At 46.8% G+C, this 23394-nt stretch overlaps 1 protein-coding gene across 1 annotated transcript in view; it reads right to left on the bottom strand.

Annotated features, from left to right (window-relative positions):
- Positions 1-23394, bottom strand: part of STAG1 (stromal antigen 1) — a 1758022-nt gene that overhangs the window by 844810 nt on the left and 889818 nt on the right. The window contains 1 exon segment of the mRNA XM_030215628.1: positions 17558-17665. Within this exon segment, the coding sequence (XP_030071488.1) occupies positions 17558-17665 (108 nt within the window).

Here is a 23394-nt window from a genome sequence, read left to right as displayed (position 1 = left end):
GGAAAAAACTTTAACCTCCCTCCAACCGGCAGATCATCCGGCACAGACACTTTTATCTTGGCTATGCTCGCCTGGAGCCAGTCAAAAGCCCGTCCCTTGCTTTTGCTGGGGAGCTGCAGGGGCCTGTTGAGGCGCACGCTGTTGACGAGAACGAGCGCTGGGGCTTAGCCTGAGCAGGCTGGTGGGCAGGTGGATTGTACCTACGCTAATTATAAGCGTAGGGAGCATTCCTCCTTACCCCGTAAAAACGTCTACTTGTTGAGGTAGATGCTGAAGGCGTCCGGTGGAAGAGTTTGTTGAAGGCGGTGTCCCGCTGGTGGATCTGCTCTACCACCTGGTCGACCTTCTCGCCAAAAATGCTATCCCCCCGGTAAGGAGCATCCGCAATCCGCTGCTGGACTCTATTCTCCAGGTCAGAGGCACGCAGCCATGAGAGTCTGCGCATCACTACACCTTGATCAGCAGCCCTGGACGCAACATTAAAAGTGTCGTAAACACCCCTGGACAGGAATTTGCGACACGCCTTCAGCTGCCTGACCACCTCCTGAAAAGGCTTGGCCTGATCCGACGGGAGCTTATCGACCAAGTCCGTCAGCTGCCGCACATTGTTCCGCAAGTGGATGCTCGTGTAGAGCTGGTAGGACTGGATCTTGGACACGAGCATAGCAGAATTGTAGGCCTTCCTCCCAAAAGAGTCCAGAGTCCTAGACTCCCACCCCGGGGGCGCAGAGGCGTAATCCCTAGTACTCTTGAGTTTTTTTGAGAGCCAAATTCACAGAGTCATGAGGCAACTGAGTCTTCATCAACTCTGGGTCCCCATGGATCCGATACTGGGACTCAATCTTTTTGGGAATAGTGGGGTTACTTAATGGTTTTGTCCAGTTCCCCATCAATGTCTGCTTCAGGACATTATTAAGAGGAACAGTGGACGACTCCTTAGGTGGCGAAGGACAGTCCAGGACTTAGAACATCTCAGCCCTGGGCTCATCCTCAGTAACCACAGGGAAGGGAATGGCCGTAGACATTTCCCAGACAAATGACTCTCAGGGGGAGAAAGCTTTCTCTCTGGCGAGGGAGTGGGATCAGAAGGAAGACAAGACTCCTCGTCAGAGAAATATCTGGGGTCTTCCTCGGCCTCCCATGAGGCCTCACTTTCGGTATCGGACACAAGTTCACGAACTTCATTCTGACGCTGAGCCCATCTCGACGCCGAGGAACTATGTCCCCGATGGCGATGCCGAGAAGAAGACTCCCATGCCACCAGCGACGAAGTTTCCTCCAGCGACGTCGACGGGGAGTCAATCTGGGTGGCGGCGGAGGCTGATGCCGCAAGCGGTACTGGCGTCGCCGTCCTTACCACGGGTGGGGAGGTACTGCTGCATCTCTCGATGGTACCGGGCGGCGCACGCACCGATAGTACCGGAGCAGGTGGTCGCAGCAACCCTCCATCCAGAGTGTCTGTCGAGCAAGGCTGTGGGGCCGGTACCGGCGTCAGAACGTGCCTGGGGCGCGGAGGTGGTACCGGGCTCTCCGGAGCAGAGCGCATCGACAACTCCTGTATGGAGGGTGAGCGGTCCTCCCGGCGTCGACGCTTCGCGGGTACCGAATCCTTCGGTGTCCCGGAGCTTTCAGTACATCAGCGGTACCTCCCGGTACCGAAGAGGAAGACGTGGAATCCAGACGTCTCTTCGGGGCTGGGTCCGAAGGTGGTCAGTCCCGGGGGGGGGGGGGGCCTGTACCACAGGAGCCCTCGAGGCAGGTGGAGACCTGCTCGATGGCTCACTGCTACCAACATGGGATCTCTGGACATCCATCACCTGCACTCCAGACGTCGATGCACCCTCCGATGCAGACATCGATACTGGCTATGACCTCGGTACCGCTGGTTCCGTCGACGTTGAAGGACCGGACGATGCTCCGAACAGAATGTTCCACTGAGCCAATCTCGCCGCCTGGGTCCTCTTCTCAGCTGGAGGCACAAGTACAGGCGTTAGGGCGATGAGCAACCCCTAGACACTGAAGACACGAAACGTGCCTATCAGTGAGCGAGATCATCCGGCTGCATCGCGTGCGCTTCTTGAAGCCGCTGGCAGGCTTCGATGACATGGGCGGAAAAATCGCACCGGCGAGGTCAAACGCGATGATGCCGAAAAAAGGCACCAAAAAGAAGGAAAAAAAACCCGTACGGGCGGCGAAAAAAGCCGCTCATGCCAAAGAAAGGAAACTTATGGGGAAACTCTAAGAAAGTAAAGGAAGCACAAGAAACTACTTTTTTTTTTATAGAAGAACACGAGAGTACGAAGAACAAACCGGATTCGGCAAAGAACGCAACGAGGGCCTCTCTGGGGCAGAGAACAACCGATACACAGCCGTTCCGAACTTCGGAAAAAGAGAGACTGAGGAGCACTATCGTGCTGCGGGCGGGAAGACGGTTGCGCAGGTGCATGCGAGAGCTAGGAAACTTCTGTTGCTAGGAAGATCTTCCGATCTTGGGGCTGCCGTGGACGTCACCCAATCGTGAGAACAAGCAGCCTGCTTGTCCTCGGAGAAATAAAGGTTTACCTCAAAGGCAGAAAAGGAGGGAAAAACAAAGTTTCTTCTTCCTTTTTTTTTTTTTTTTAAACAACCTTCTTCACTAGTGACAGGAATAAATAAAGGCTTACCTCAGAGGCAGAAATTCAGATATACCTATCACCACAGAAAAGAAGAACCCCATGCTACAATCAACTATCATCGTGCTAGAAAGACAGCCAAGGGAGGTAGGGAACCAGGGTCACTGGATATCACCCTAGCTGGCAGATGAGGAACTCAGGACTACTGAGTATCATCTAAACTAGCCCCAACACAGCTACCAGCACAACCCTTGCTCCACTGGTCACTAGAAGAATCTGGGACAGGAGCTACCAGCCAGCAATCCAGTGCAGCTGCACGATCCGTCCACAATCCGTTAGGAGACATTAACATTCCAGGCTGCACGATACCCTTAAGGGGCGGTTTAATTGGAAGTATTTTCTCTGTCTCCTTCCGCTGGTAGATGAGACACAACCCATTAGTCTGGACTGGTCTGGTATAGATGACAAGGAAAGATATGATTTCAGAGTTTGTATGTAGCCTGTGTTCAAGGTCCATTGAGATACCTCATTTTAAGAAGTACTAGGGGAGCTACCTGTATTACTGAGGCCATGTGACTGATGTCTGACGACACACCTGGATTTCTTCCACTATGAATAGTAGATTAATAATCCTTTTGCTGAAGCAGAAAGGTCTTTGCCAGAATCATGTTTAGCAGAACTCCTGTAAAATCCAGCTGTTGTGGCTGGCTTATTTGAGACATGTCACTTCCAGTATCACACATTGCCTTTGGCCTATGAAACCCAGGGAAAGACAATCTGGAACATGCTGTCAAATCTTCTTGTGGGGGAGAGGGACCGATAAGGGGACTCCCAGTTCTTCACCTGAATGCCCATAAGATCTCATGGTCATCACAGCCTCTCTAGGAAAAAAGTCTTAGTCTAGGTCCTCGAACATCTTAGCCCTGGGATTGTCCTCCACTTCCAAAGGAATTCGGATGGCAACCGCCATGTCCTTCACAAAAGAAAGGAAGGAAAGTCTCTCAGGTGGGGACCAGAATGTGGACTTCTAATCGGTGGTCAGCCAAGATTACCTTGTGGGAGGGCCGAGTCTGAGCCCACCTCAACAAAGAGGTACCAAGATCCTGAGAGGGGCATGGAGGTTTCGGCTCTTACCGGGCCGCAATTACCCCCAGGAGCGCTTTCTCTAGTCTGGACAGGCGTCGAAGCCATCCTCGAGCCTCCAGCTGATGTTCCTCCGGGAGAAAGCTCAGTGAGGGAGCCCTCTCCGCTCACATGGCCGACTAAGCCCAAGTCGGGCATCTCCATACGTGTGCTAACCCCAACACTGCTTCCGGGTTGTGGCGGGGTGAGGCCCTGCGAGGGAGGACTGAGAGTAACTCCCTCGATACTGCTGTTCGCGGATAGCGGCGCGATTATCGCTGAGGTAATCTCTAGGTTCTCCGACGCCCGGATTCCATAGACCTCCAAGGTAGGTTGGCGTAAGGTGGGGTTCCCAACCTGTCCCGAGGAGGCTGGGGTACCGGTTTTCCCCTTTCTCTTCCCCATTACCTAGGGACGCGCCGAACAGCCCCCCCCCCCAAAAAAAAAAGACCACACTTGGGGCCCAGGAACTCTCCAGGCATGTGACCACTCTAAAGCGCCATCTTGGATCCTGTCATCTGTGAGAATTAAAAGCCTGCTTTTCCTCGGATGGCTTTGGAGGCTGAGGTGTTGCAATCAGGTACCTCTAGTCCAATCTTTGCTTCCTGCTGTGGTTCTGGTTTGCCCTTTCTTTTTCTTTTATGTCCTTGGTTATTTGCTGCAGTTAGTGCCTATCTGATTTTATCCTATTGTATTTTAATGGACATCTGGAATTTTTATATATGTATTGCTGAACTTATCAAAAGACTATCAATGAAATTAAACAAATATTACCTATGCCTTCAAGAATATATGTTCTCTTTTGTCCCTCACTCAAATACCTCTTAGAGAAAGATAAGGCTTTGTAAGAGGTGGGCTGGGAAAGGAACTTGAGAGTCTTGTAGTGCTCTTTAATGAGAGAAGGAAAAATTAATTCTTACCTGATAATTTTCTTTCCATTAGTCCCAACAGATCAATCCAGAGACTTGTGGGTTGTGTCCCTCTACCAGCAGGTGGAGATAGGGAGATAGAGAGAACCTCCGAGGTTTGCTATATGTGGACCTGTGCAGCCAAGTAAACCTCAGTATGAACGAAACCAAAGCAGTGGAATGGAAACAATAGAAATATCTCCTGCCATTGTCAGACCAAATGCCCAACATACTTCCACTACTTCCAAATTTATTTGTTTTTATTCTTTAATCAAACGAAGGAACATTAAGAACAACGAAAAACGAAAAAACTAACCGAAACAAAACCGCAGACAGTAAATCCAGGGGGGGGGGGGGGGGGGGGCTCTGGATTGATATGTTGGGACAAATGGAAAGAAAATTATCAGGTAAGAATTAATTTCTCCTTCCATAGCGTCCCACAGATCAATCCAGAGACTTGTGGGATGTACCCAAGCAGTCCTGAAGTAGAGTGGGACACCCCCTAACCCGGCAGAAATCACCGACGAGCCGAACACCGTATCCTGCCAAATCCACCCGATAATGACGAGTGAACGTATGGACCGAAGCCCATGTAGTGGCTCTGCAGATATCTTCCAGAGAAACCAAATTGGACTTTGCATAGGAGGAAGCCTGAGCTCGCGTAGAATGAGCACGAATTTGTGGAGGGGCTTGCTTGCCCGCCCAATGCCACGTAGGACGAAATGATGGCCTCCCCGCACCCAACGGGCTATGGTGGTCTTGGAAGTCATATGACCCTTCTGCCTCCAAAAAGGACGAATAGATGGTCAGAAAGATGAAATTCATTCGTCACCTCCAAATACCTGAGAAAAGCCCGTCTCACGTCGAGGCAGCGATGAACCCGGAATTGCTCGGAGTTATCTTCCTGGCGAAAAGTCAGCAAATGCAGAGACTGCCCCAAATGGAAACGAGAAACCATCTTGGGCAAAAACAAAGGAACTGTCCTAATCGATACCCCCGCCTCCATAAAACGCAGGAAGGGGTCTCTGCAAGAAAGAGCCTTCAACTCTGAAGTTCTCCGAGCCGAAGTAATGGCTACTAGGAAAATTGCCTTCAAAGTAAGATCCTTAACCATAATCCCGATAAGGGTTAGAAAGGAGGACGCTGCCACCTGCACCTTAAGAGAGCAATTCTGTACACCCTCCTGAAGAAACGCGAGGATAACCGATACCGAAGCCGCTGACAATCCCAAACTCGCACAACACGAATTGAAGGTACGCCACACCCTAGCATAAGCTATCAAGGTGGATCTTTTCCAAGCCTGAAGCATCATAGTGATAACCTTGTCTGGATACCCTTTCCTTCTCAACTTCACCCTTTCAAGGGCCAGGCCGTAAGACCAAAGGGGGAGGGATGGTCCATCATGACTGGCACCTGCAGCAAGAGACGGTCCTGCGCCTGGAGCTGGAAAGCACGATCAAACATGAGCCTGACCATATCTGCGTACCAGGGACGTTTGGGCCAATCCGGGGCCACCTGGATCACTCGACCAGGATGACTGGCAATGCAAGTCAGTAACCTGCCCACCATTGGCCATGGGGGAAAGGCAAAGAGCAGGCCCCTGGGCCAAGGTTGTAGAATTGCATCGATGCCTTCCGAGCTCAGCTCTCTTCCCTTGCTGAAGAAACGGGGAACCTTCGCATTGAATGCGGTGGCCATTAAGTCCATCACTGGCATCCCCCAACGGGCAGCTATCTGATTGAAGGCCAGAGGGGACAGTGTCCACTTCCCCGGCTCCAACTGGTGGCAACTGAGAAAGTCCGATTGCACATTCTGAGACCCCACTATATGAGCCGCCGTCAAGAAAGAGAGATGAGTCTCTGCCAAATGGCAGATCAGGGTTGCCTCGCGTGCTAGTGGTGCATTCCTGGTACCCCCTTGACGGTTCACGTAGGCGACCGCAGTCGCATTGCTTGAGAGAACTTGAACTAGGCAACCACAGAGGAGAGACAGAAACTCCTGAAGGGCCAAACAAATCGCCTGCAACTCCAAGCGGTTGATCGACCAAGACGCCTCCGTCGAAGTCCAAATGCCCTGGGCCGTCTGAAGGAACAGAAACTATCCCTGTTCGGGTATTGAAGCACACTCCCAAGTATTCCAGTGTCTGGGAGGGCGTAAGGCTGACACTTTGGGAAGTTGATCAACCAACCAAGCGATTGAATCAACCTGACCACTCTGTCGGTTGCCCACGACTCTCCTTGAAAGAAGACGCCCGCACAAGCCAGTCGTCTAGATAAGGATGGACTTGAATCCCTTCCTTTCTGAGATAGGTCTCAACTACGACAAGGACCTTGGAAAAAGTCCGAGGTGCTGTGGCTAGGCCAAAGGGCATCGCTTTGAATTGAAAATGACGATCCGAGCACTGCAAAGCGAAGAAAACGCCTGTGGGAGGCCAAATTGGAATGTGTAAATAGGCCTCTTTGAGATCGAGAGACGTCAAAAACTCCCCTGGCTGTACTGCTGCGATCACCAAGTGGAGGGTTTGCATGCGGAAATGCCAAACCCGTAAGGACCTGTTCATGCACTTGATTGATATCTAGGATGGGTCGCCAAGAACTGCCCTTTTTTGGGACCACAAAATAAATGGAGTACTGATCGCACCCTCTTTCTGCTGGGGGTACAGGCTGGATGGCTCCCAGTCATTGTAAGTTGAGGAGGGTGAGACGAACTGCCTGCACCTTGGCAGGAGATTTGCAAGGCGATTCCAGAAACGAGTCTACTATCGGACGAGTCAATTCCAACTTGTAGCTGTCTCTGATAACCTCCAAGACCCATCCGTCGGATGTTACACTGGTCCACTCCACCAGGAATAGGGACAGCCTGCCCCCAATGACCGGCTGGAGATGGACCAGGGCCTTATCAGTGGGTGGATCTGGCTGCGGGCTGATTTCTGTTACCGGAAAGGAAGGCGCGCCTGTCACCTCGAAAGGGCTGAGGTCTCTGAGAAGATCTTGCTCTCCAAAAAGAGGCCCCGTGACCTGGACTATAATGACATATATCCGTAAACTTAGGTCTAGGTCCCGCCGGTCACACAAATTTGGACCTGTCCTCCGGGAGGCGCTGGCCCTTAGAGTCACCGAGTTCCTTCACAATCTGTTCTAGGTCTGTCCCAAACAAAAGCTTTCCCCTAAAAGGAAGCCTTGCCAGCCTTGACTTAGAGGTCATGTCTGCAGCCCAATGTTGCAACCACAGCCAGCGACGCGCGGTGAACTATAGGGAAACTTCCTTCGCCGAAGCCCTCAAAAGATCATAAAGAAGATCCGCAAGGAAGGCTAAACCGGACTCTAACGCAGACAAAACAGCCACTAGGTCCTCCGGAGAGGAGGCTTTCTGTACCCATAAGCAAGCTCGCGCTGCATAGGACCCACAAACTGAAGCTTGCAGGGAAAGGGCCGCTACTTCAAAGGACAGCTTCAAGCAAGTCTCCAACTTACGATCCTGAGGGTCCTTGGGCGCCGTGCCACCCTCCACAGGGAGAGTGATTTTTAGTGACCGCTGTGATTAATGAATCCACCATAGGAACCTTCAGCAAGCCTAAGTCAGCAACAGGCAGAGTGTAAAGACGCAACATAGCTCTAGTAACCTTAAGCCCACTGTCCGGCATATCCCAGTGCACCAAAATAAGGATTTTCTTGGCCTCATGCACATGAAAGGAACGAGGTGGGCATTTGGTGCTAGACATAACAGAGGACCTGTTCCCCCTGACGATTCAGGGGGTGAAATGGCCAAAAACTCAAAAGCCCTTTGGGTCACCCCCCTCCTCAGATTGCAGGGTGACTTCATCTGCCAAATCCAATGATTCTGAGGGAGAGCACTGAGACAAAACCGGGCCATCTGTGTCAGATAGCTCCTCGGGATCTAAAATCTCCACCCGGGGATGTTTTGGCAGGAAAGACTGAGAAGCTGCAGCAACCGAAGTTTGCTGAGGAAGAGATGGGGCTGCCTGAAGAGAAGCTACTGACTTCTTTAGAAGAAAGGCATTGTGCATTAATAAAACAAAATCCAGGGAAAAAAGGAACTGAAAGGGACTCCCCTGCGCCCTCTAAATTGCTTTCCTCCATCGAAGCCTGTGTCACAGAAGCGCATTGTGCCTCCTGTCAACCGCCATGTGTGGATCTGGATGTGCCTGAGAGGAAAAAAAATGGCGCCCGCCGACGCGCGCTGCACTAACTGCCCCGAGGAAAACCGCAGAAACTATCCCTTGCGCTTCAGACTCAACAGACACCTGAGGGGAACCCCCGTCGTGCTGAACACCTGCTGTGGGCTGACAGTGGCACGACTCACACTCCCCCGACGCTGCTCTCCGGCCCCCACAAAAGGAGCAGTGCTTAGCCGCCTCAGAAGGCACTGACATGCTCCACAAACACCTGCCCCTCAAACAGACTTGGCAGCCCATCTAGCTCCTCCGTATGATTAAACAAAAACAAAGTCTCTTAAAGAGACGCTTACTTTTTTAAAAATTTTACTCAGGAGAGGAAGGCAACACCCGATCAGGCCCACAGCCCCGGGCGACAGAGGAAAGGTAGGGGGAGGGACCTGGCACCAGCAGATGTACACCCGAAGCTACAAACAGCCACTCAACCCCTGGCTGTGCAAAACTAGGCCCAAAGGACACCTGTAGCCAAATCAAACCAGAGCTACAGAGATGTCCCTCCACTTGCTAGATAGAGAGAATACTGAGGTTTACTTGGCTGCACAGGTCCACATATAGCAAACCTTGGAGGTTCTCTCTATCTCCACCTGCTGGTAGAGGGACACAACTCACAAGTCTCTGGATTGATCTGTGGGACGCTATGGAAGTTGCCTTTTTAACTTAACCTCCAAAAAGATTCTCTCCTAGGAAATCCATGTCATATCATGCCAGCAAGCGTTCCCTGCACATCATACCTAAACTGAGAAGCTTGTAGCAATGAGAATTTGTGAGCTCCAATACCTAAAGAAAAGGCTCTCAGCACTATTTAGAAAGCCTCACAGGAAATGCTGACCACGTGCATTCTACTCTACTTCTCTTTGCCCACCAGCAACATGTGTTATACAACCTGATCCTGGGGAAGACAATCTATAAACTCTTCAATTTCATGCCCAGTTTTCACATGTATTGGTCCATTAAGCATTACGAAGTTATGCAAAAAGAGGGCATATAATTCTGAAAAGCTTTTCTCCCCAAAGTCCAAGTCTCCATCCCTGAGAGGTGCCAAGGAGTAGGATCTGGAGCTCTTGTCCCATTTGACACAAAACTGGACTCTGACTGCCTTTTCATTCACTGGATGTTTGGAGACAGAAGTCTTTCACATTCTTGTGTGTACATCCTTAAGAATACTAAGGACAATTCTATAAGTGGGCACCTTATATGCTGCACATGTTTATAACACTGTACCCTAAACAATATTAAATGTCAGTGTTTCTGGGACACCAACCAAGACTTCACCATGATAAACCACCTTCTTCAGATGGGACTCAGCCAATATCCGGTAACATAGGGCTCAATCAACATTCAACATTGAGGGAGACTGATACACAATGCTGACATATCAACAATGTTCAATGAAGCTCCTGAATCACTCAGGACCAACACCTCCAATACTGACCTCAATTGACCTGGCTTAGGCCTTCGCAGTCTGAATTCCTCTTCTTGCATAGGTGGGTTGAAAAGAGGTTTGGACAAATTCCTGTAGGAAAGTCCATAAACTGTTATTAAAGTAGACTTTGGGAAAGTCACTGCTTATTTCTGAGGGTAAGAATGGGATCTTGCTTCTTTTTGAAATCCTGCCATGTACTTGTGACCTGGATTGGCCACTGTTGGAAACAGGATATTGGACTAAACGGACAGAGAGGATTTATGATTGGATCCAAGGTACTGCAAGAATTAGGTATGAGTATTTGCACCAGATATGGATTTGTCACAATACCCACACTAAAATCAGGTAGGCAGTTTTGTTCTGGGACAAGCTGCTGAAAAAGAAGCCACATTTACATAACCTGATTACATACTATCCAAACAGGATTTTTCCTGTTTCCTGAACTGAACATATATTTTCTCCGTATTGTCATTCTGACAGCAAATTACAGAGCTATGATTCATACACCATTCTTTGGCTTTGGAACAGATTGGCTTTTCCAACAGGCTTATGGGTTAGTTTACTGAGCAATACTTTGTGGCCCCTCTTCTAAAATCTCACTATAGCTCATCTTAAATGTATTTATTATTTATTTATTATGACATCGTCATTTTGAAGGAATTCACTCAAAGCGGTGTACAGTAAGAATAGATCAAGCATGAGCGCTAGGCAATTACAGCAGTAAAAATATTCAAATAACAATACAAAGTATGGCATAGTATATTACTTACAATGTCAACACAAACGTAAAAGAACATTTTAATTGATAGTGAAGGGTAAAGCAAAGATGGAACATACAGATAGATAAGAGACTAAGAAGAGTTAGAAAATAAGGTAAATGATTTAAAGAAAGTTGCAAATGAGGTCAGAGAGATGGTTAAATATTATCTCAGCTATGGTAGGAGTACATAAACATGTCCTGCTGCAGTATGTGCAGTCCATGTCACTCCTTGTGTGTCAGAGAGATACTAACAAGTTAGTTACTTCTTCAATTAAAGTCCTGGTTGAAGAGCCAAGCTTTCACCTGCTTCCGGAAGTAGAGATAGTCCTGTGTTAAGCAGAGCCTTTCAGGCAGTGCATTCCAGAGTGTGGGGGCTACTCCTGAGAAGTCTCGCTTGTGGGTATCACATCTAATGCCTTTTGGAGAGGATGTGGTTAGTGATAGACCTTGAGAGGACCTTAGTGTCCTTGGCGGTGTGTGTAGAGGATCATCCTATTCTTCAGGTACTCAGGGCCATTTTCTTTGAGGGCCTTGAAAATCAGAGTTTTAAAATTTAGCCCTGTATAGTAGTGAAGTTTTTGCAAAAATGGTGTGATGTGGTCACGTCACTTGCAACCTTCTATGATTCTTGAGGCTGCATTCTGAATCAACTAGAGCTGGGGCAGGCTCTTTATAGTCAGACCATTATATAGTGCGTTGCAGTAATTCAGTCTTGATGTTATCGTGGCTCAACTGGGATAAGATTTACCTTCTCGATGGAAGGAGAGAAGAAGCGTAGCTGTCGCAAATAATAGAAGCAGTTCTTGAAGGTTGCTTGGTTTTGGGGAATCAGAGCAAGTGCTGAATCTAACTGTATTCCAAGGTTCCTGATTTGAGGGGGAGTTCGTACTTCCCAAAAGGGATTTTGATGTCAAGTATGTATCCACTTGTGTTAGGGACCCAGAGAAGCTTGGTTTTACTTGGGTTCAGGCAAAGTTGGTTGTGTTTAGCCCATTCTTGAATTGATGTTAGGTAATCAGATTACTCAAGGCTGTAGGTAAGTCAGGTTCAATGGGTATGTGTAGCCACACATCATCCGCATAGATGTAGAACTGAGTGTCCATTGATCGAATCAGCTCAGCTAGTGGCTTGAAGTAGATATTCAACAGAAGTGGTAACAGTATCGATCCTTGTGGTACCCCGCAGGTCAGTGTCCATGGTGGTGATGAGTTGCTGCCAAACTTTATGGATTGTTGCCTATCTTGATAGATAGGATCTGAACCATAAAATACTGTTCCATTGATACCTATTTCTGTCAGTTGTACTAACATATCATGATCCACAGTGTCAAAAGCTGCTGAGAAATCTAGCAGTACTAACATCGAGGCAAATCTCTTCTCTCAGTTTCTGTGAAGATCATCTAGTAGGGATACGAGGACTGTTTCTGTTCCATAACTAGGTCTGGATTCAGATTGAAATGGCTCTAGCCAGTTACTGTCTTCTAGCCAATCATTAAGTTGAACACAGACTGTTTGTTCTATGAGGATGGGATGTTGGATACTGGCCAGTAACTTTCAAGTTTGTCTGGTCAAGGTTTTTTTTTTTTTAGCAAAGGGCGAATCGCTGGCCTTTTTAATACTGTTGGTAGATACACATTAGAAAGAAAGGTGTTCACAATTTTTGCGGTGTCTTCCATGAGGCCTATACTTGCCTGCTGCACTCTTTTTGATGGGCAGGGGTCGAGGGAGCAGGTAGTTGGTCTAAGGTCGCTTAAGATTTCGTCAAGGCTCTCCTGTCACTGGGTTAAAAGTGTCCCATCTGTCTCTGTCAGGAGGGGATGAGTTTGTGCACCCCTGGCTGACTGGTTGGGGACTGGGGGTGGGATTGCCTATAATCCTGGTGGAGACTTTTAATTTTGTTGGCAAAGTATGCAGCAAAATCATTGCAGTTCTGTTTAGAGTGGGCACGCTGATTCAGTTGTGCGGGTTGCAGTAGGTTGCTTACTATAACTAAACAACTGCTTGGTTGAAACGGCAGCCTGTGCAATGCATTGAGAGAAATACCGTTTTTGGTTGCTGTTAAGGCTTGGTGGGAATTGCCTTGTGCTTCCATCTAGGTGAGATTTACGCCATCTTTCCAGTTTCCGTCCTTCACGTTTAAGGATCTGAAGTTCTGGAGAAAACCAAGGTGAGTGTTGTGAGTGAGGCATAAGACCTTTTTTTTTTTTTTTGTCTCTGATCTTCCAAACTCTGTGAGGTGCCATTTATTTCAGGTGGTCACTTAGGGAAAATTCAATTAGAAAATGGTCTGATGGTCCGACCATGATATGGGTGTTATTCAATACTGTTATCCCATAATTCTGGGATATCCACTCGTTTGTAGAATACCAGGTCTAGTATGTGACCCTTTTCATGGGTTGGAGAATTGATCACCTGTGTAAATCCTAGTGCTGTCATCGTGTCCAGAAAGGCAGCTGTGGTGGTATCTGGGGTTTCGATGTGTAGATTGAGTCTCCCATGATCACCAGCCTAGAGTAATCCAGGGTCTCTTGAGTAATCAGGTCTAGGAGTTCTTGCACAGATAATGTGTTGCTACGAGGTGCTCAGTATACCATGAGCAGCCAAGTTGGTTTCTCCTCTTCAAGTTGGATTAAGAGATTCTGATTCACGTAGCTGGGGGATGGATATTCTGCATAGTTTGATTGTATTCCTAATCAAGACTGCTACCCCTCCCACCCAGTCTTCCTGGTCTTGGTTGATGTTGGATGTTGAAACCTGTTGGGCATAGTTCAGCCAGTGGTAAACCCCCAGTTTCATCTAACCAGGTTTCACTTATTCCTTGGATGTCAAGATGCTGTTCATGTATGGTATTCATGGATCATCAAGAATTTCTTTGCAGCTGATATGGCATTCACCAAACCTACAGTTCCCAAGGGTGGTCTGGGGGTGCTGGAGGTAGCTTTGGTGTGGCATTGAGGTGATCTTGTAATTTATTCCCCTTATTCTCTGTTTTGCTATGATCTCTCTCTATATCCTCTTCTCATACTGATAGTAAACTGATCTGTTGTGTTGCCAAAATATGGCATACAAGAAAAAAATAAACTAAAACATTAAACAAACAATAATATTAAAAATTTTTATTCTTTATATTACAAGTTTCAGATGAATTTTACAGGACAGTGTGGCTGCCTGAGCAGTCCTCAAGTAAACAGTCATAACTAATGCCACACTGGGAAAAGACCAAAGGTCCATGGAGTCCAGCATCCTGTCCACGACAGCGGCCATCCAGGCCAAGGGCAACTGGCAAGCTTCCCAAAATAACAAACATTCTATACATGTTATTCCTGGAATTGTAGATTTTTCCCAAGTCCATTTAGTAGTGGTTTATGGACTTGTTCTTTAGGAAACCGTCTAACCCCTTTTAAACTCTGCTAAGCTTACTGCCTTCACCACGTTCTCCGGCAACAAATTCCCAGAGTTTAATTATGCGTTGGGTGAAGAAAAATGTTCTCCGGTTTGTTTTAAATTTACTACACTGGTGTTTCATCGCATGCCCCCTGGTCCTAGTATTTTTGGAAAGCGTGGATAGACGCTTCACATCCACCTTCTCCACTCTACTCATTATTTTATATAACTCTATCATGTCTCCCCTCAGCCGTCTCTTCTCCAAGCTGAAAAGCCCTAGCCTCCTTAGTCTTTCTTCATAGGGAAGTCATCCCATCCCCGCTATCATTTTAGTCGCCCTTCGCTGCACCTTTTCCAATTCTACTATATCTTTCCTGAGATGCGGCGACCAGATTTGAACACAGTACTCAAGGTGCGGTTACACCATGGAGCGATACAACGGCATTATAACATCCTCACACCTGTTTTCCATACCTTTCCTAATGATACCCAACATTCTATTCGCTTTCCTAGCCGCAGCAGCACACTGAGTAGAAGGTTTCAGTGTATTATCGACGACGACACCCAGATCCCTTTTTGGTCTGTAACTCCTAATGTGGAACCTTGCATGACGTAGCTATAATTCGGGTTCTTTTTTCCCACGTGCATCACCCCTTGCACTTGCTCACATTAAACGTCATCTGCCATTTAGGCCGCCCAGTCTCGTAAGGTCCTTCTGTAATTTTTCACAATACTGTCGCGAGTTAACGACTTTGAATAACTTTGTGTCATCAGCAAATTTAATTACCTCGCTAGTTACTCCATCTCTAAATGATTTATAAATATATTAAAAAGCAGCGGTCCTAGCACAGACCCCTGAGGAACCCCACTAACTATCCTTCTCCATTGTGAATACTGCCCATTTAACCCCACTCTCTGTTTCCTATCCTTCAACCAGTTTTTAATCCCAATAGGACATTTCCTCCTATCCCATGACCCTCCAATTTCCTCTGTAGCCTTTCATGAGGTACCTTGTCAAACGCCTTTTGAAAATCCAGATACACAATATCAACCGGTTCCCCTTTGTCCACAGGAGGTACCTGCTACTGGCTGAAAAACATTTAGGGGGTCTTTTACAAAGCCATGGTAACGTTTTTAGCTGGCGGTAGAAATCAGCTCGCGTTAAACTTTGAGACATCCATTATATTTCTATGGGCATCTCAGTGTTACCACCATTTGATTTCTACCGCGAGCTAAAAACGCTACTTTGGCTTAGTAGAAGACCCCTTAATCAGTAAATCAGAATTTAGGAGTGGAAGATTGACAGCGCCTAAATTCCTGTATGCTGTTTTCTGGCTTGTAGATAACTATAAAATCAGCAAAAAAGTACAGAATATGGATAACACCATTAGATCTGATATTTAAACCTTGGGGTCCTTTTACTAAACTGTGATAAAAGGTGCCTTAGAATGCAGGTCTTTCTGGCACACAAAGATCATTTTACCACGGCTGTAAAAATGTCTATTTTCCCATGAATGGTCATGCACTACTGTTGCCACTAGCGCTGTGGGCAGTTTTTAAAAATTACCATGTGAGCACTTATGACACCCATTTTGTGGATGGAATTGTTCACACCAGTGTGCACTAACCAGTTAGCGTGTTGCAATATAGAAGCGCTAACTGGTTAGTGCAGGAACATCCATTATCTGCCCATGACATGCTTCCTCAAAATAATTTAGGAAAAGTTGGCATGCGATTAGCACATGCAGATTTCAAGTTACAACAGGATGCCTGTTGTACTCCAGCATTAGTGTCTAATATGGCTTAGTAAAAGGACTGCCTTATTTTCCAGTCAAGCACATAATATGAGGTTAATATGAAGCTGTAGGAAATCCAGGTCAAGATAACAGGATTGGTTATCCAGTTTTCTTTAACTGGATATTTAATGTAAGTAAGAGGTTTAGTCAGGCCAATGAAAATCACTGTCCAGATGTCACTGGATATATTCTCTAAGACAATTATTTTTCTGACCAGATGTTTTAAACTGGATAGCACTCAATATTGGTTACTATCTACGTAAAAACAAAACAAAAACAACAACAATTTGAAACACTTCCACCTCCTCCCAAGTATAACTGGTTAAATTTTAACCAGACAATAAGTTGTTCAGATACAACTGAAAGGTTGGCCAGGGTAGGAAAGTTAAAAATGATAAATGTCTGGATAATGGCTCTGCATATTTCCTACACCCCTCTCCCTTCCTCCCCGTGGTCTTCCATCCCCAGCAGTGAGTACCACAAGCTACATCCAGCCAGCATCTGTAGGACCCTTGCTGTGCGGAAATGGGAAGTTGCATCACAGTAGGTGGAACACAGAGAAAAGGCCCCAATACTGGCGGGACACAGTTTGTGGTAATAACTGACAGGGACAGAAGATGTGAATGGAAGATTGCGGGGAGGAGGAGGGATAGGGGTTTGGGAGATATGTAGGACCTATGGTAGGCAGGGAAAAGAGAAGAAAAGATATTCAGACTCGGTGCTGAATTTTCCAATGGGTAGCTGGGGCCCTTTTTATTCAGGGGCCTAGGGCAGCTACCTCTTTGCCCATTGGTAAAAGCAGCACTGCAGGTCAGCCTATATTTTGTTACCACTCATGGCAGGCTCAATGCGGCTTACATATTATTTACAGGTACTTATTTGTACCTGGGGCAATGGGAGGGTTAAGTGACTTGCCCAGAGTCACAAGGAGCTGCATGTGCCTGAAGTGGGAATCAAACTCAGTTCCTCGGTTCCCCAGGACCAGAGTCCACCGCCCTAACCATTAGGCCATTCCTCCACTCCTATATTGTCCACAGAGAGGGAATTTATACCCAGAATCAATTTAAATTTCACATATTAGTCTACATAGCAGCTATTCATCATTTATTGGTATTAAAAATCACCTAAGGGATGTTGAAGGAAACAGCCAAATTATTCTAAAATAAACACTGCAAAACTCAGGTATAACATGAATTTTGCTCTAGGATACATATTAGAAACAAATAAAATTTGGTAGCTTTGGTAAGAAAAACAACACCAATGATAATGTATAACAATGTGCAGTAACGTGCCAAAAAAAGCATGACAAATCAAATAAATGGTATTGACAGCTTACATGAAAAAGTGCAAGCAATTACCTTCTTCCCCTTGGACTGGTTCTTCCACCAGTAATTCTGTCATACATTCCCAGTCTTTCAACAGTTCTTGAGAGCTTTCCCACAAGCTATCCACCAAATAAGCTGCATGTTCATAGCAACTAGAAAAAACAAAACAAAAAAAACAAGATTATTATGATTATATATTATCAACTCCTTTTATACGGTGTCTCTCTGTACCTACTAGTTCCTCACAAAAAGCTTCTGCTGCAATAAACCTACAAGAGCTGGACAGAACTTTGTTTACAGCAGCCCTTGGAACGTTTTTGATCCTCTGTGTTCTTCTGGTCCCCAGATCAGATCTAGCTCCCTATGCATTTTTTTTTCGGGGGGGGGGGGGGGTGGGGGGGGGGGGGGGGGGGGGGGGGAGACGGGGGTGGTGGGGGGGGGGGGGGGGTCCATCTTATCTCCTGTTTCCCTCCTGCAGTTTAAGTGCTGCAATTAGCAGACTGTCAGCAGTTCAGCTTCAGTGTCAACAGATTTTCTCTCTCTCAAGCGATGATCAAAGCAAACGCCGGCGACAGAGGCTGTTAGCGCTATACTAGCGCCGCGTTTCCTACCACCCCGTGATCAGAGCACTTGAGCGCGTGAAACAACACGCTCAAGGGCTCTTAGCGCAAGTAGCATGCAAATTCTTGCTAAACAGGGCTCTTAGCGCAGTAGCCTGCAAATGCATGCTAATCAGCGCTTAACCGCATTCATCCCCAATGATCAGCGTCCAGCACGCCAAAGATTGGGGGTCGCTGGCTACGACAAATCTTATGCCAGCTCCAAGCTGCGTTAGGGTTTGCAGATCATTGGGGAGGAATGATGAGCCCTGTCTAGCATGCATTTGCATGCATTTGCATGCTGGCAGGCCACCATTCCCCCCTAGAGCAAACCGGCCAGCGAGGGCAGTTGAAGACGTCCAAAATTTGGATGTTTCTATGACGGGACAGTTGAGGACGTCCAAAATTTGGAAGACGTCTTTCTCATAGAAACATCCAATTTTGGACGTCCTTACTGCCCATTGCAGAAATTTCCAAATTTTGGGATGTCCTCAACTGCCCTGTCGCTATACCTCCGACACCCCCTTGAAATCTGGCCGGCCCTGCAACAGGGCAGTTGAGGATGTCCATCTTCCGATTTAAAGATGGATGTCCTTCTCTTTTCATTGGTCTCCAGCCCAGATCTCTCAAACAAGTGGCGGGAGGATTGTGTTGAGCGCATGCTCAGGCACAATTCTCCCGCACTTCTACCCCATAATCAGAGATAATTGCGCTGCTTACATTGCATGCATTATCTCTGATCATAGGTCTAATAGCGCCCCGCGCTGTTCCAGAGCTATTTAGTGCGCTGTTTGGAACACAGCGGGGCTTTTGATCATCTGCCTGTCTGTTAGACACTCGCCAAGCATCCACTTATGCTCAGTTCAAGAAATCTGTAATAACATGGCTATTTTGATTAGTCTTCAATGGAACACTGAGAACAGCTCTCACTTTTCATGGCATCTCTTTCTGGAGCCCCCCCCCCCCGCCCCCCCCCCCACTGTGTTTCCCTTTCCCCTTTTTTCTATGCTGTAATCCTCTTTCTTTTTCTTATTATCTTCCAGAAATAAAGTAGAGAACTGCAAGGCCCTATCAAAAGTGAATCCACCCTACCACTTTTACTTTTGATCCCTATAGGAACCAGCTCAGCCCAGGTTCCTCTATCATTGGTCGGACACCTTAGCAACCAGGCAAGAAGATGCTCCCTTTTCTTGCTGCCCCTCCTTCAAGAATGAAGGACCAGAGAAAAGGGAAGGAGGTGAGGAAAGGAACAGGAAAAGAAGGTGTGAGAGAGAGAAGATAAAGGAAAAGATGGGGCAAGAGTGTAAGAGAACAGAGGGAGATAAAAGAGTGAAGTGAAAAAAACGATGAATCAAAGAGGAAGAGAGAGTATATTACTAAGTAATGCCACACTGGGAAAAAGACCAAGGGTCCAGTGAGTCCAGCATCCTGTCCCCTGACAGCGGCCAATCCAGGCCAAGGTCCCAAACGTACAACATTCTCTACATGTTATTCCTGGAATTGTGGATTTTTCCCCAACTCCATTTAGTAGTGGTTTATAGACTTGTCCTTTAAGAAACCATCTAACCCCTTTTTAAACTCTGCCAAGCTAACCGCCTTCACCACGTTCTCCAGCAACGAAGTCCAGAGTTTAACTATGCGTTGGGTGAAGAAAATGTTTCCCCGATTTCTTTTAAATTTACTACACTGTAGTTTCATTGCATGCCCCCTAGTCCTAGTATTTTGGAAAGCGTGAACAGATGCTTCACATCCACCTATTCCACTCCACTCATATTTTATATACCGCTATCATGTTCGCCTCAGCCGTCTGTTCTCCAAGCTGAAAAGCCCTAGCCTCCTTAGTCTTTCTTAATAGGGAAGTCGTCCCATCCCCGCTATCATGTTTAGTCGCCCTTCACTGCACCTTTTCCAATTCTACTATATCTTTCTTGAGATGCGGCGACCAGGATTCAACACAATACTCAAGGTGCGGTCACACCGTGGAGCAATACAACTGCATTATACATCCTCACACCTGTTTTCCATACCTTTCCTAATAATATCCACATTCTATTCGCTTTCCTAGCTGCAGCAGCACACTAAGCAGAAACTTTCAATCTATATCAATGACGACACCCAGATCCCTTATCTTGGTCCGTAACTCCTAATGTGGAACCTTGCATGACGTAGCTATATTCGGGTTCTTTTTTCCCACGTGCATCACCTTGCACTTGCTCACATTAAACGTCATCTGCTATTTAGCCGCACAGTCTCGTAAGGGGCCTACTGTAATTTTTCGCAATCCTCTCGTGAGTTAACGACTTTGAATAACATTGTGTCATCAACAAATTTAATTACCATCACTAGTTACTCCCATCTCTAGGTCATTTATACATATGTTAAAAAGCAGCGGTCCTAGCACAGACCCCTGAGGAACCCCACTAACTACTCTTCTCCATTGTGAATACTGCCAATTTAACCACACTCTCTGTTTCCTATCCTTCAACCAGTTTTTAATCCACAGTAGGAACATTTCCTCCTATCCCATGACCCTCCAATTTCCTCTGTAGCCTTTCATGAGGTACCTTGTCAATGCCTTTTGAAATCCAGATACACAATATCAACCCGGCTCCCCTTTGTCCACATGTTTTGTTTACTCCTTCAAAGAACTGAAGTAAATTGGTCAGGCAAGTTTTCCCCACAATAAATAGACTCACCGGTCTATAATTCCCGTATCTCCCATGGAACCTTTTTAAAATAATCGGCGTTACATGGCCACCCTCCAATCTTCCAGTACCAAGCTCGATTTTCAGGATAAATTGCATATCACTAACAGTAGCTCTGCAAGCTCATTTTTCAGTTCTATCAGTACTCTAGGATGAATACCATCCGGTTCCAGGAGATTTGCTACTCTTCAGTTTGCTGAACTGCCCCATTACGTCCTCCAGGTTTACCGTGAAGTCAGTAAGTTTCTCCGACTCGTCCGCGTGAAATACCATTTCCGACACCGGTATCCCACCCAAATCTTCCTTGGTGAAGACTGAAGCAAAGAATTCATTCACTCTCTCCACTACGTCTTTGTCTTCCTAATTGCCCCCTTTACCCCTTGGTCATCAGCGACCCCAACCATTTCTTTTTGCCGGCTTCCTGCTTTTAATATACCGAAAAAATGTTTTACTATGTTTTATTACCTTGGATGCTATCTTTTTTCGTAATCTCTCTTGGCCTTCTTTATCTGTGCCTTGCATTTGCTTGGACACTGCTTATGCTGCTTCTTGTTATTTTCTGACGGCTCCTTCTTCCATTTTCTGAAGGTGTTTCTTTTAGCCCTAATAGCTTCCTTCACCTCACTTTTCAAACCACGCCGGGGAGGTGAGTGGACAATAGCATATTATACATCTCCTCATTCTCCATTAGACACATTAACACTAAAGTATAGAATCATAAAACCTTATTAAAACAAATACTACTTTATTTTGCTCAGAATTTTAAGGCTAGTTTTATTTATAAAAAAAAAAAAAAATTATATCCCATATCAATCATTTTTCAATGTTTCTAATATACCACCTGCAAGCCCGAAGCTATCAAAGTGGTGTACATTGTGAGGAGGATAAGGCACAGATCTCCATTAGGATGAAAACTTCTCCTAGACTACAATACCCAGAAACCCTTGAGAAAAAGGGTCAGAGAGAGAGCCCCAAAGACCCAGAGTGGAACTATAGTATAGAAAGGGAAGAAAGCAGCATAGGAAAAGGTCTGCACTTTTTTCCAGCTGCCCCTAAAGGTAGTGTGAGAGAGGAAGCTCAGTATCCATGGCTGAGAAGGCAGTATGTGATCCTCCCAGGTGTGCAGAGCAGAGAGATGAATTCCTCAGGACACTAAAAGAACGGGAAACCCGGCAGACAGCTCAGAAGGGGCAGAGCCATGGAATAACTGGAGGAAGAGAGACATTCTCCCTGAACGTTCAGAGGAACCTACAGTAATGGAGTGGAAACTACAGACCAAGAGAGGTCCAGCTCCTAAAGGCAGAGTGGGAGGCTACAGGAGAGTATATGCTGTGAAGTGGGAGATGATCTGCCAGCCACTGGTTGCTGAAAAGGCTACCAGTGAGAACTAGAGAAAGGAAAGTGATTGACTGTTCTTTTTCTCACATAATTGATGAACTTATCAGATAAACTGTTTTGAACTCAATTGAAAAAGAAAAAAAAAGGGACATTGGGTAAACTATTATCAGGGCCCTAAAGGCTCTTCCTACATGCCTCAGCCCTGGGGCTTATGAACTGTAAGAAAGAGGGGCTCTCTTAAATAGTACCTGTGAACTTTTCTCTTGAGCATACATATCTGGAGCCCAGCCTGGAGCTTTAAAGCCTTTTAAACTCAGGTTCTCAGGTTGAAAACACGCTATGCACGGACTCTGGAGTAATCGTGAGCCCTTGGGCTGCTGATGAGGAGAGGGCAGCAGCAGGCAAAACCCACCAAACAACACTGGGCTAGAATGCACCGGACTGGTACGCATCGAACTGGACACACTGGACTGGTACGCATGGAACGGGGAACACACTGGACAGGAACATACTGGACTAGAACCAGGCTTCACCTACACTTAGCCGCCGTTCCCCAGGGGTTGAGCCCCTGGGTGCAGGCAGCCGGCAGGACTTGGAGGGAAACCGGGTACTGGAACTAGCAGGCTGGAAAACCAGGAATCAGGATTCAGAAGTGCCCACAGGCACCTAGAGAAAAGAAGGGCAGACAGAGTTCAGAAGTGCCCACAGGCATCTAGACAAAAGCAAGGCAGACAGGGGTTCAGGTACTCAGACAGGAGGGAAAAGAAGCCAAAAGCAGACAGGATTCAGAAGTGCCACCAGGCACCCAGACAACAGCAAGGCAGAAGTGCTAACTGCACCAGGAATACAGGGTTCTTAGACAGGAGGAAAAGGGAGCCAACAGGACTGGAATCAGTATAGAATTAAAGGCAAGCAAGACAAGGCAGAAGTGCTAACTGCACAAACACTAACCTGGACCTTTGGCGTTTGCAAAGGCCCTGAATGGAAGAACACCACTTCCTTATCAAGGGCCTGCTGTTGATGTCACAGCTACAGGACTCAGGCAGAAAGCATTACTAAAGCACAGAGAGGCTCAACACACACAGCTGCAGTATAGTGGAGTAATTAGGGCCACGCTGTAAGCAGCCAGCACACAGAGACAGAGGCAGAGCTAACTCAGGCAGCACACACAGGTGCAGTACAGTGAAGCAATTAGAACCATGCTGGGAGCAGCCAGCATACAGAGACT

This window comes from Microcaecilia unicolor, chromosome 10 (genome assembly GCF_901765095.1).
Source record: "Microcaecilia unicolor chromosome 10, aMicUni1.1, whole genome shotgun sequence".
Taxonomy (NCBI): domain Eukaryota; kingdom Metazoa; phylum Chordata; class Amphibia; order Gymnophiona; family Siphonopidae; genus Microcaecilia; species Microcaecilia unicolor.
Note: the sequence above shows the minus strand (reverse complement) of the source record. Positions and strands in the feature narration are given on the sequence as shown.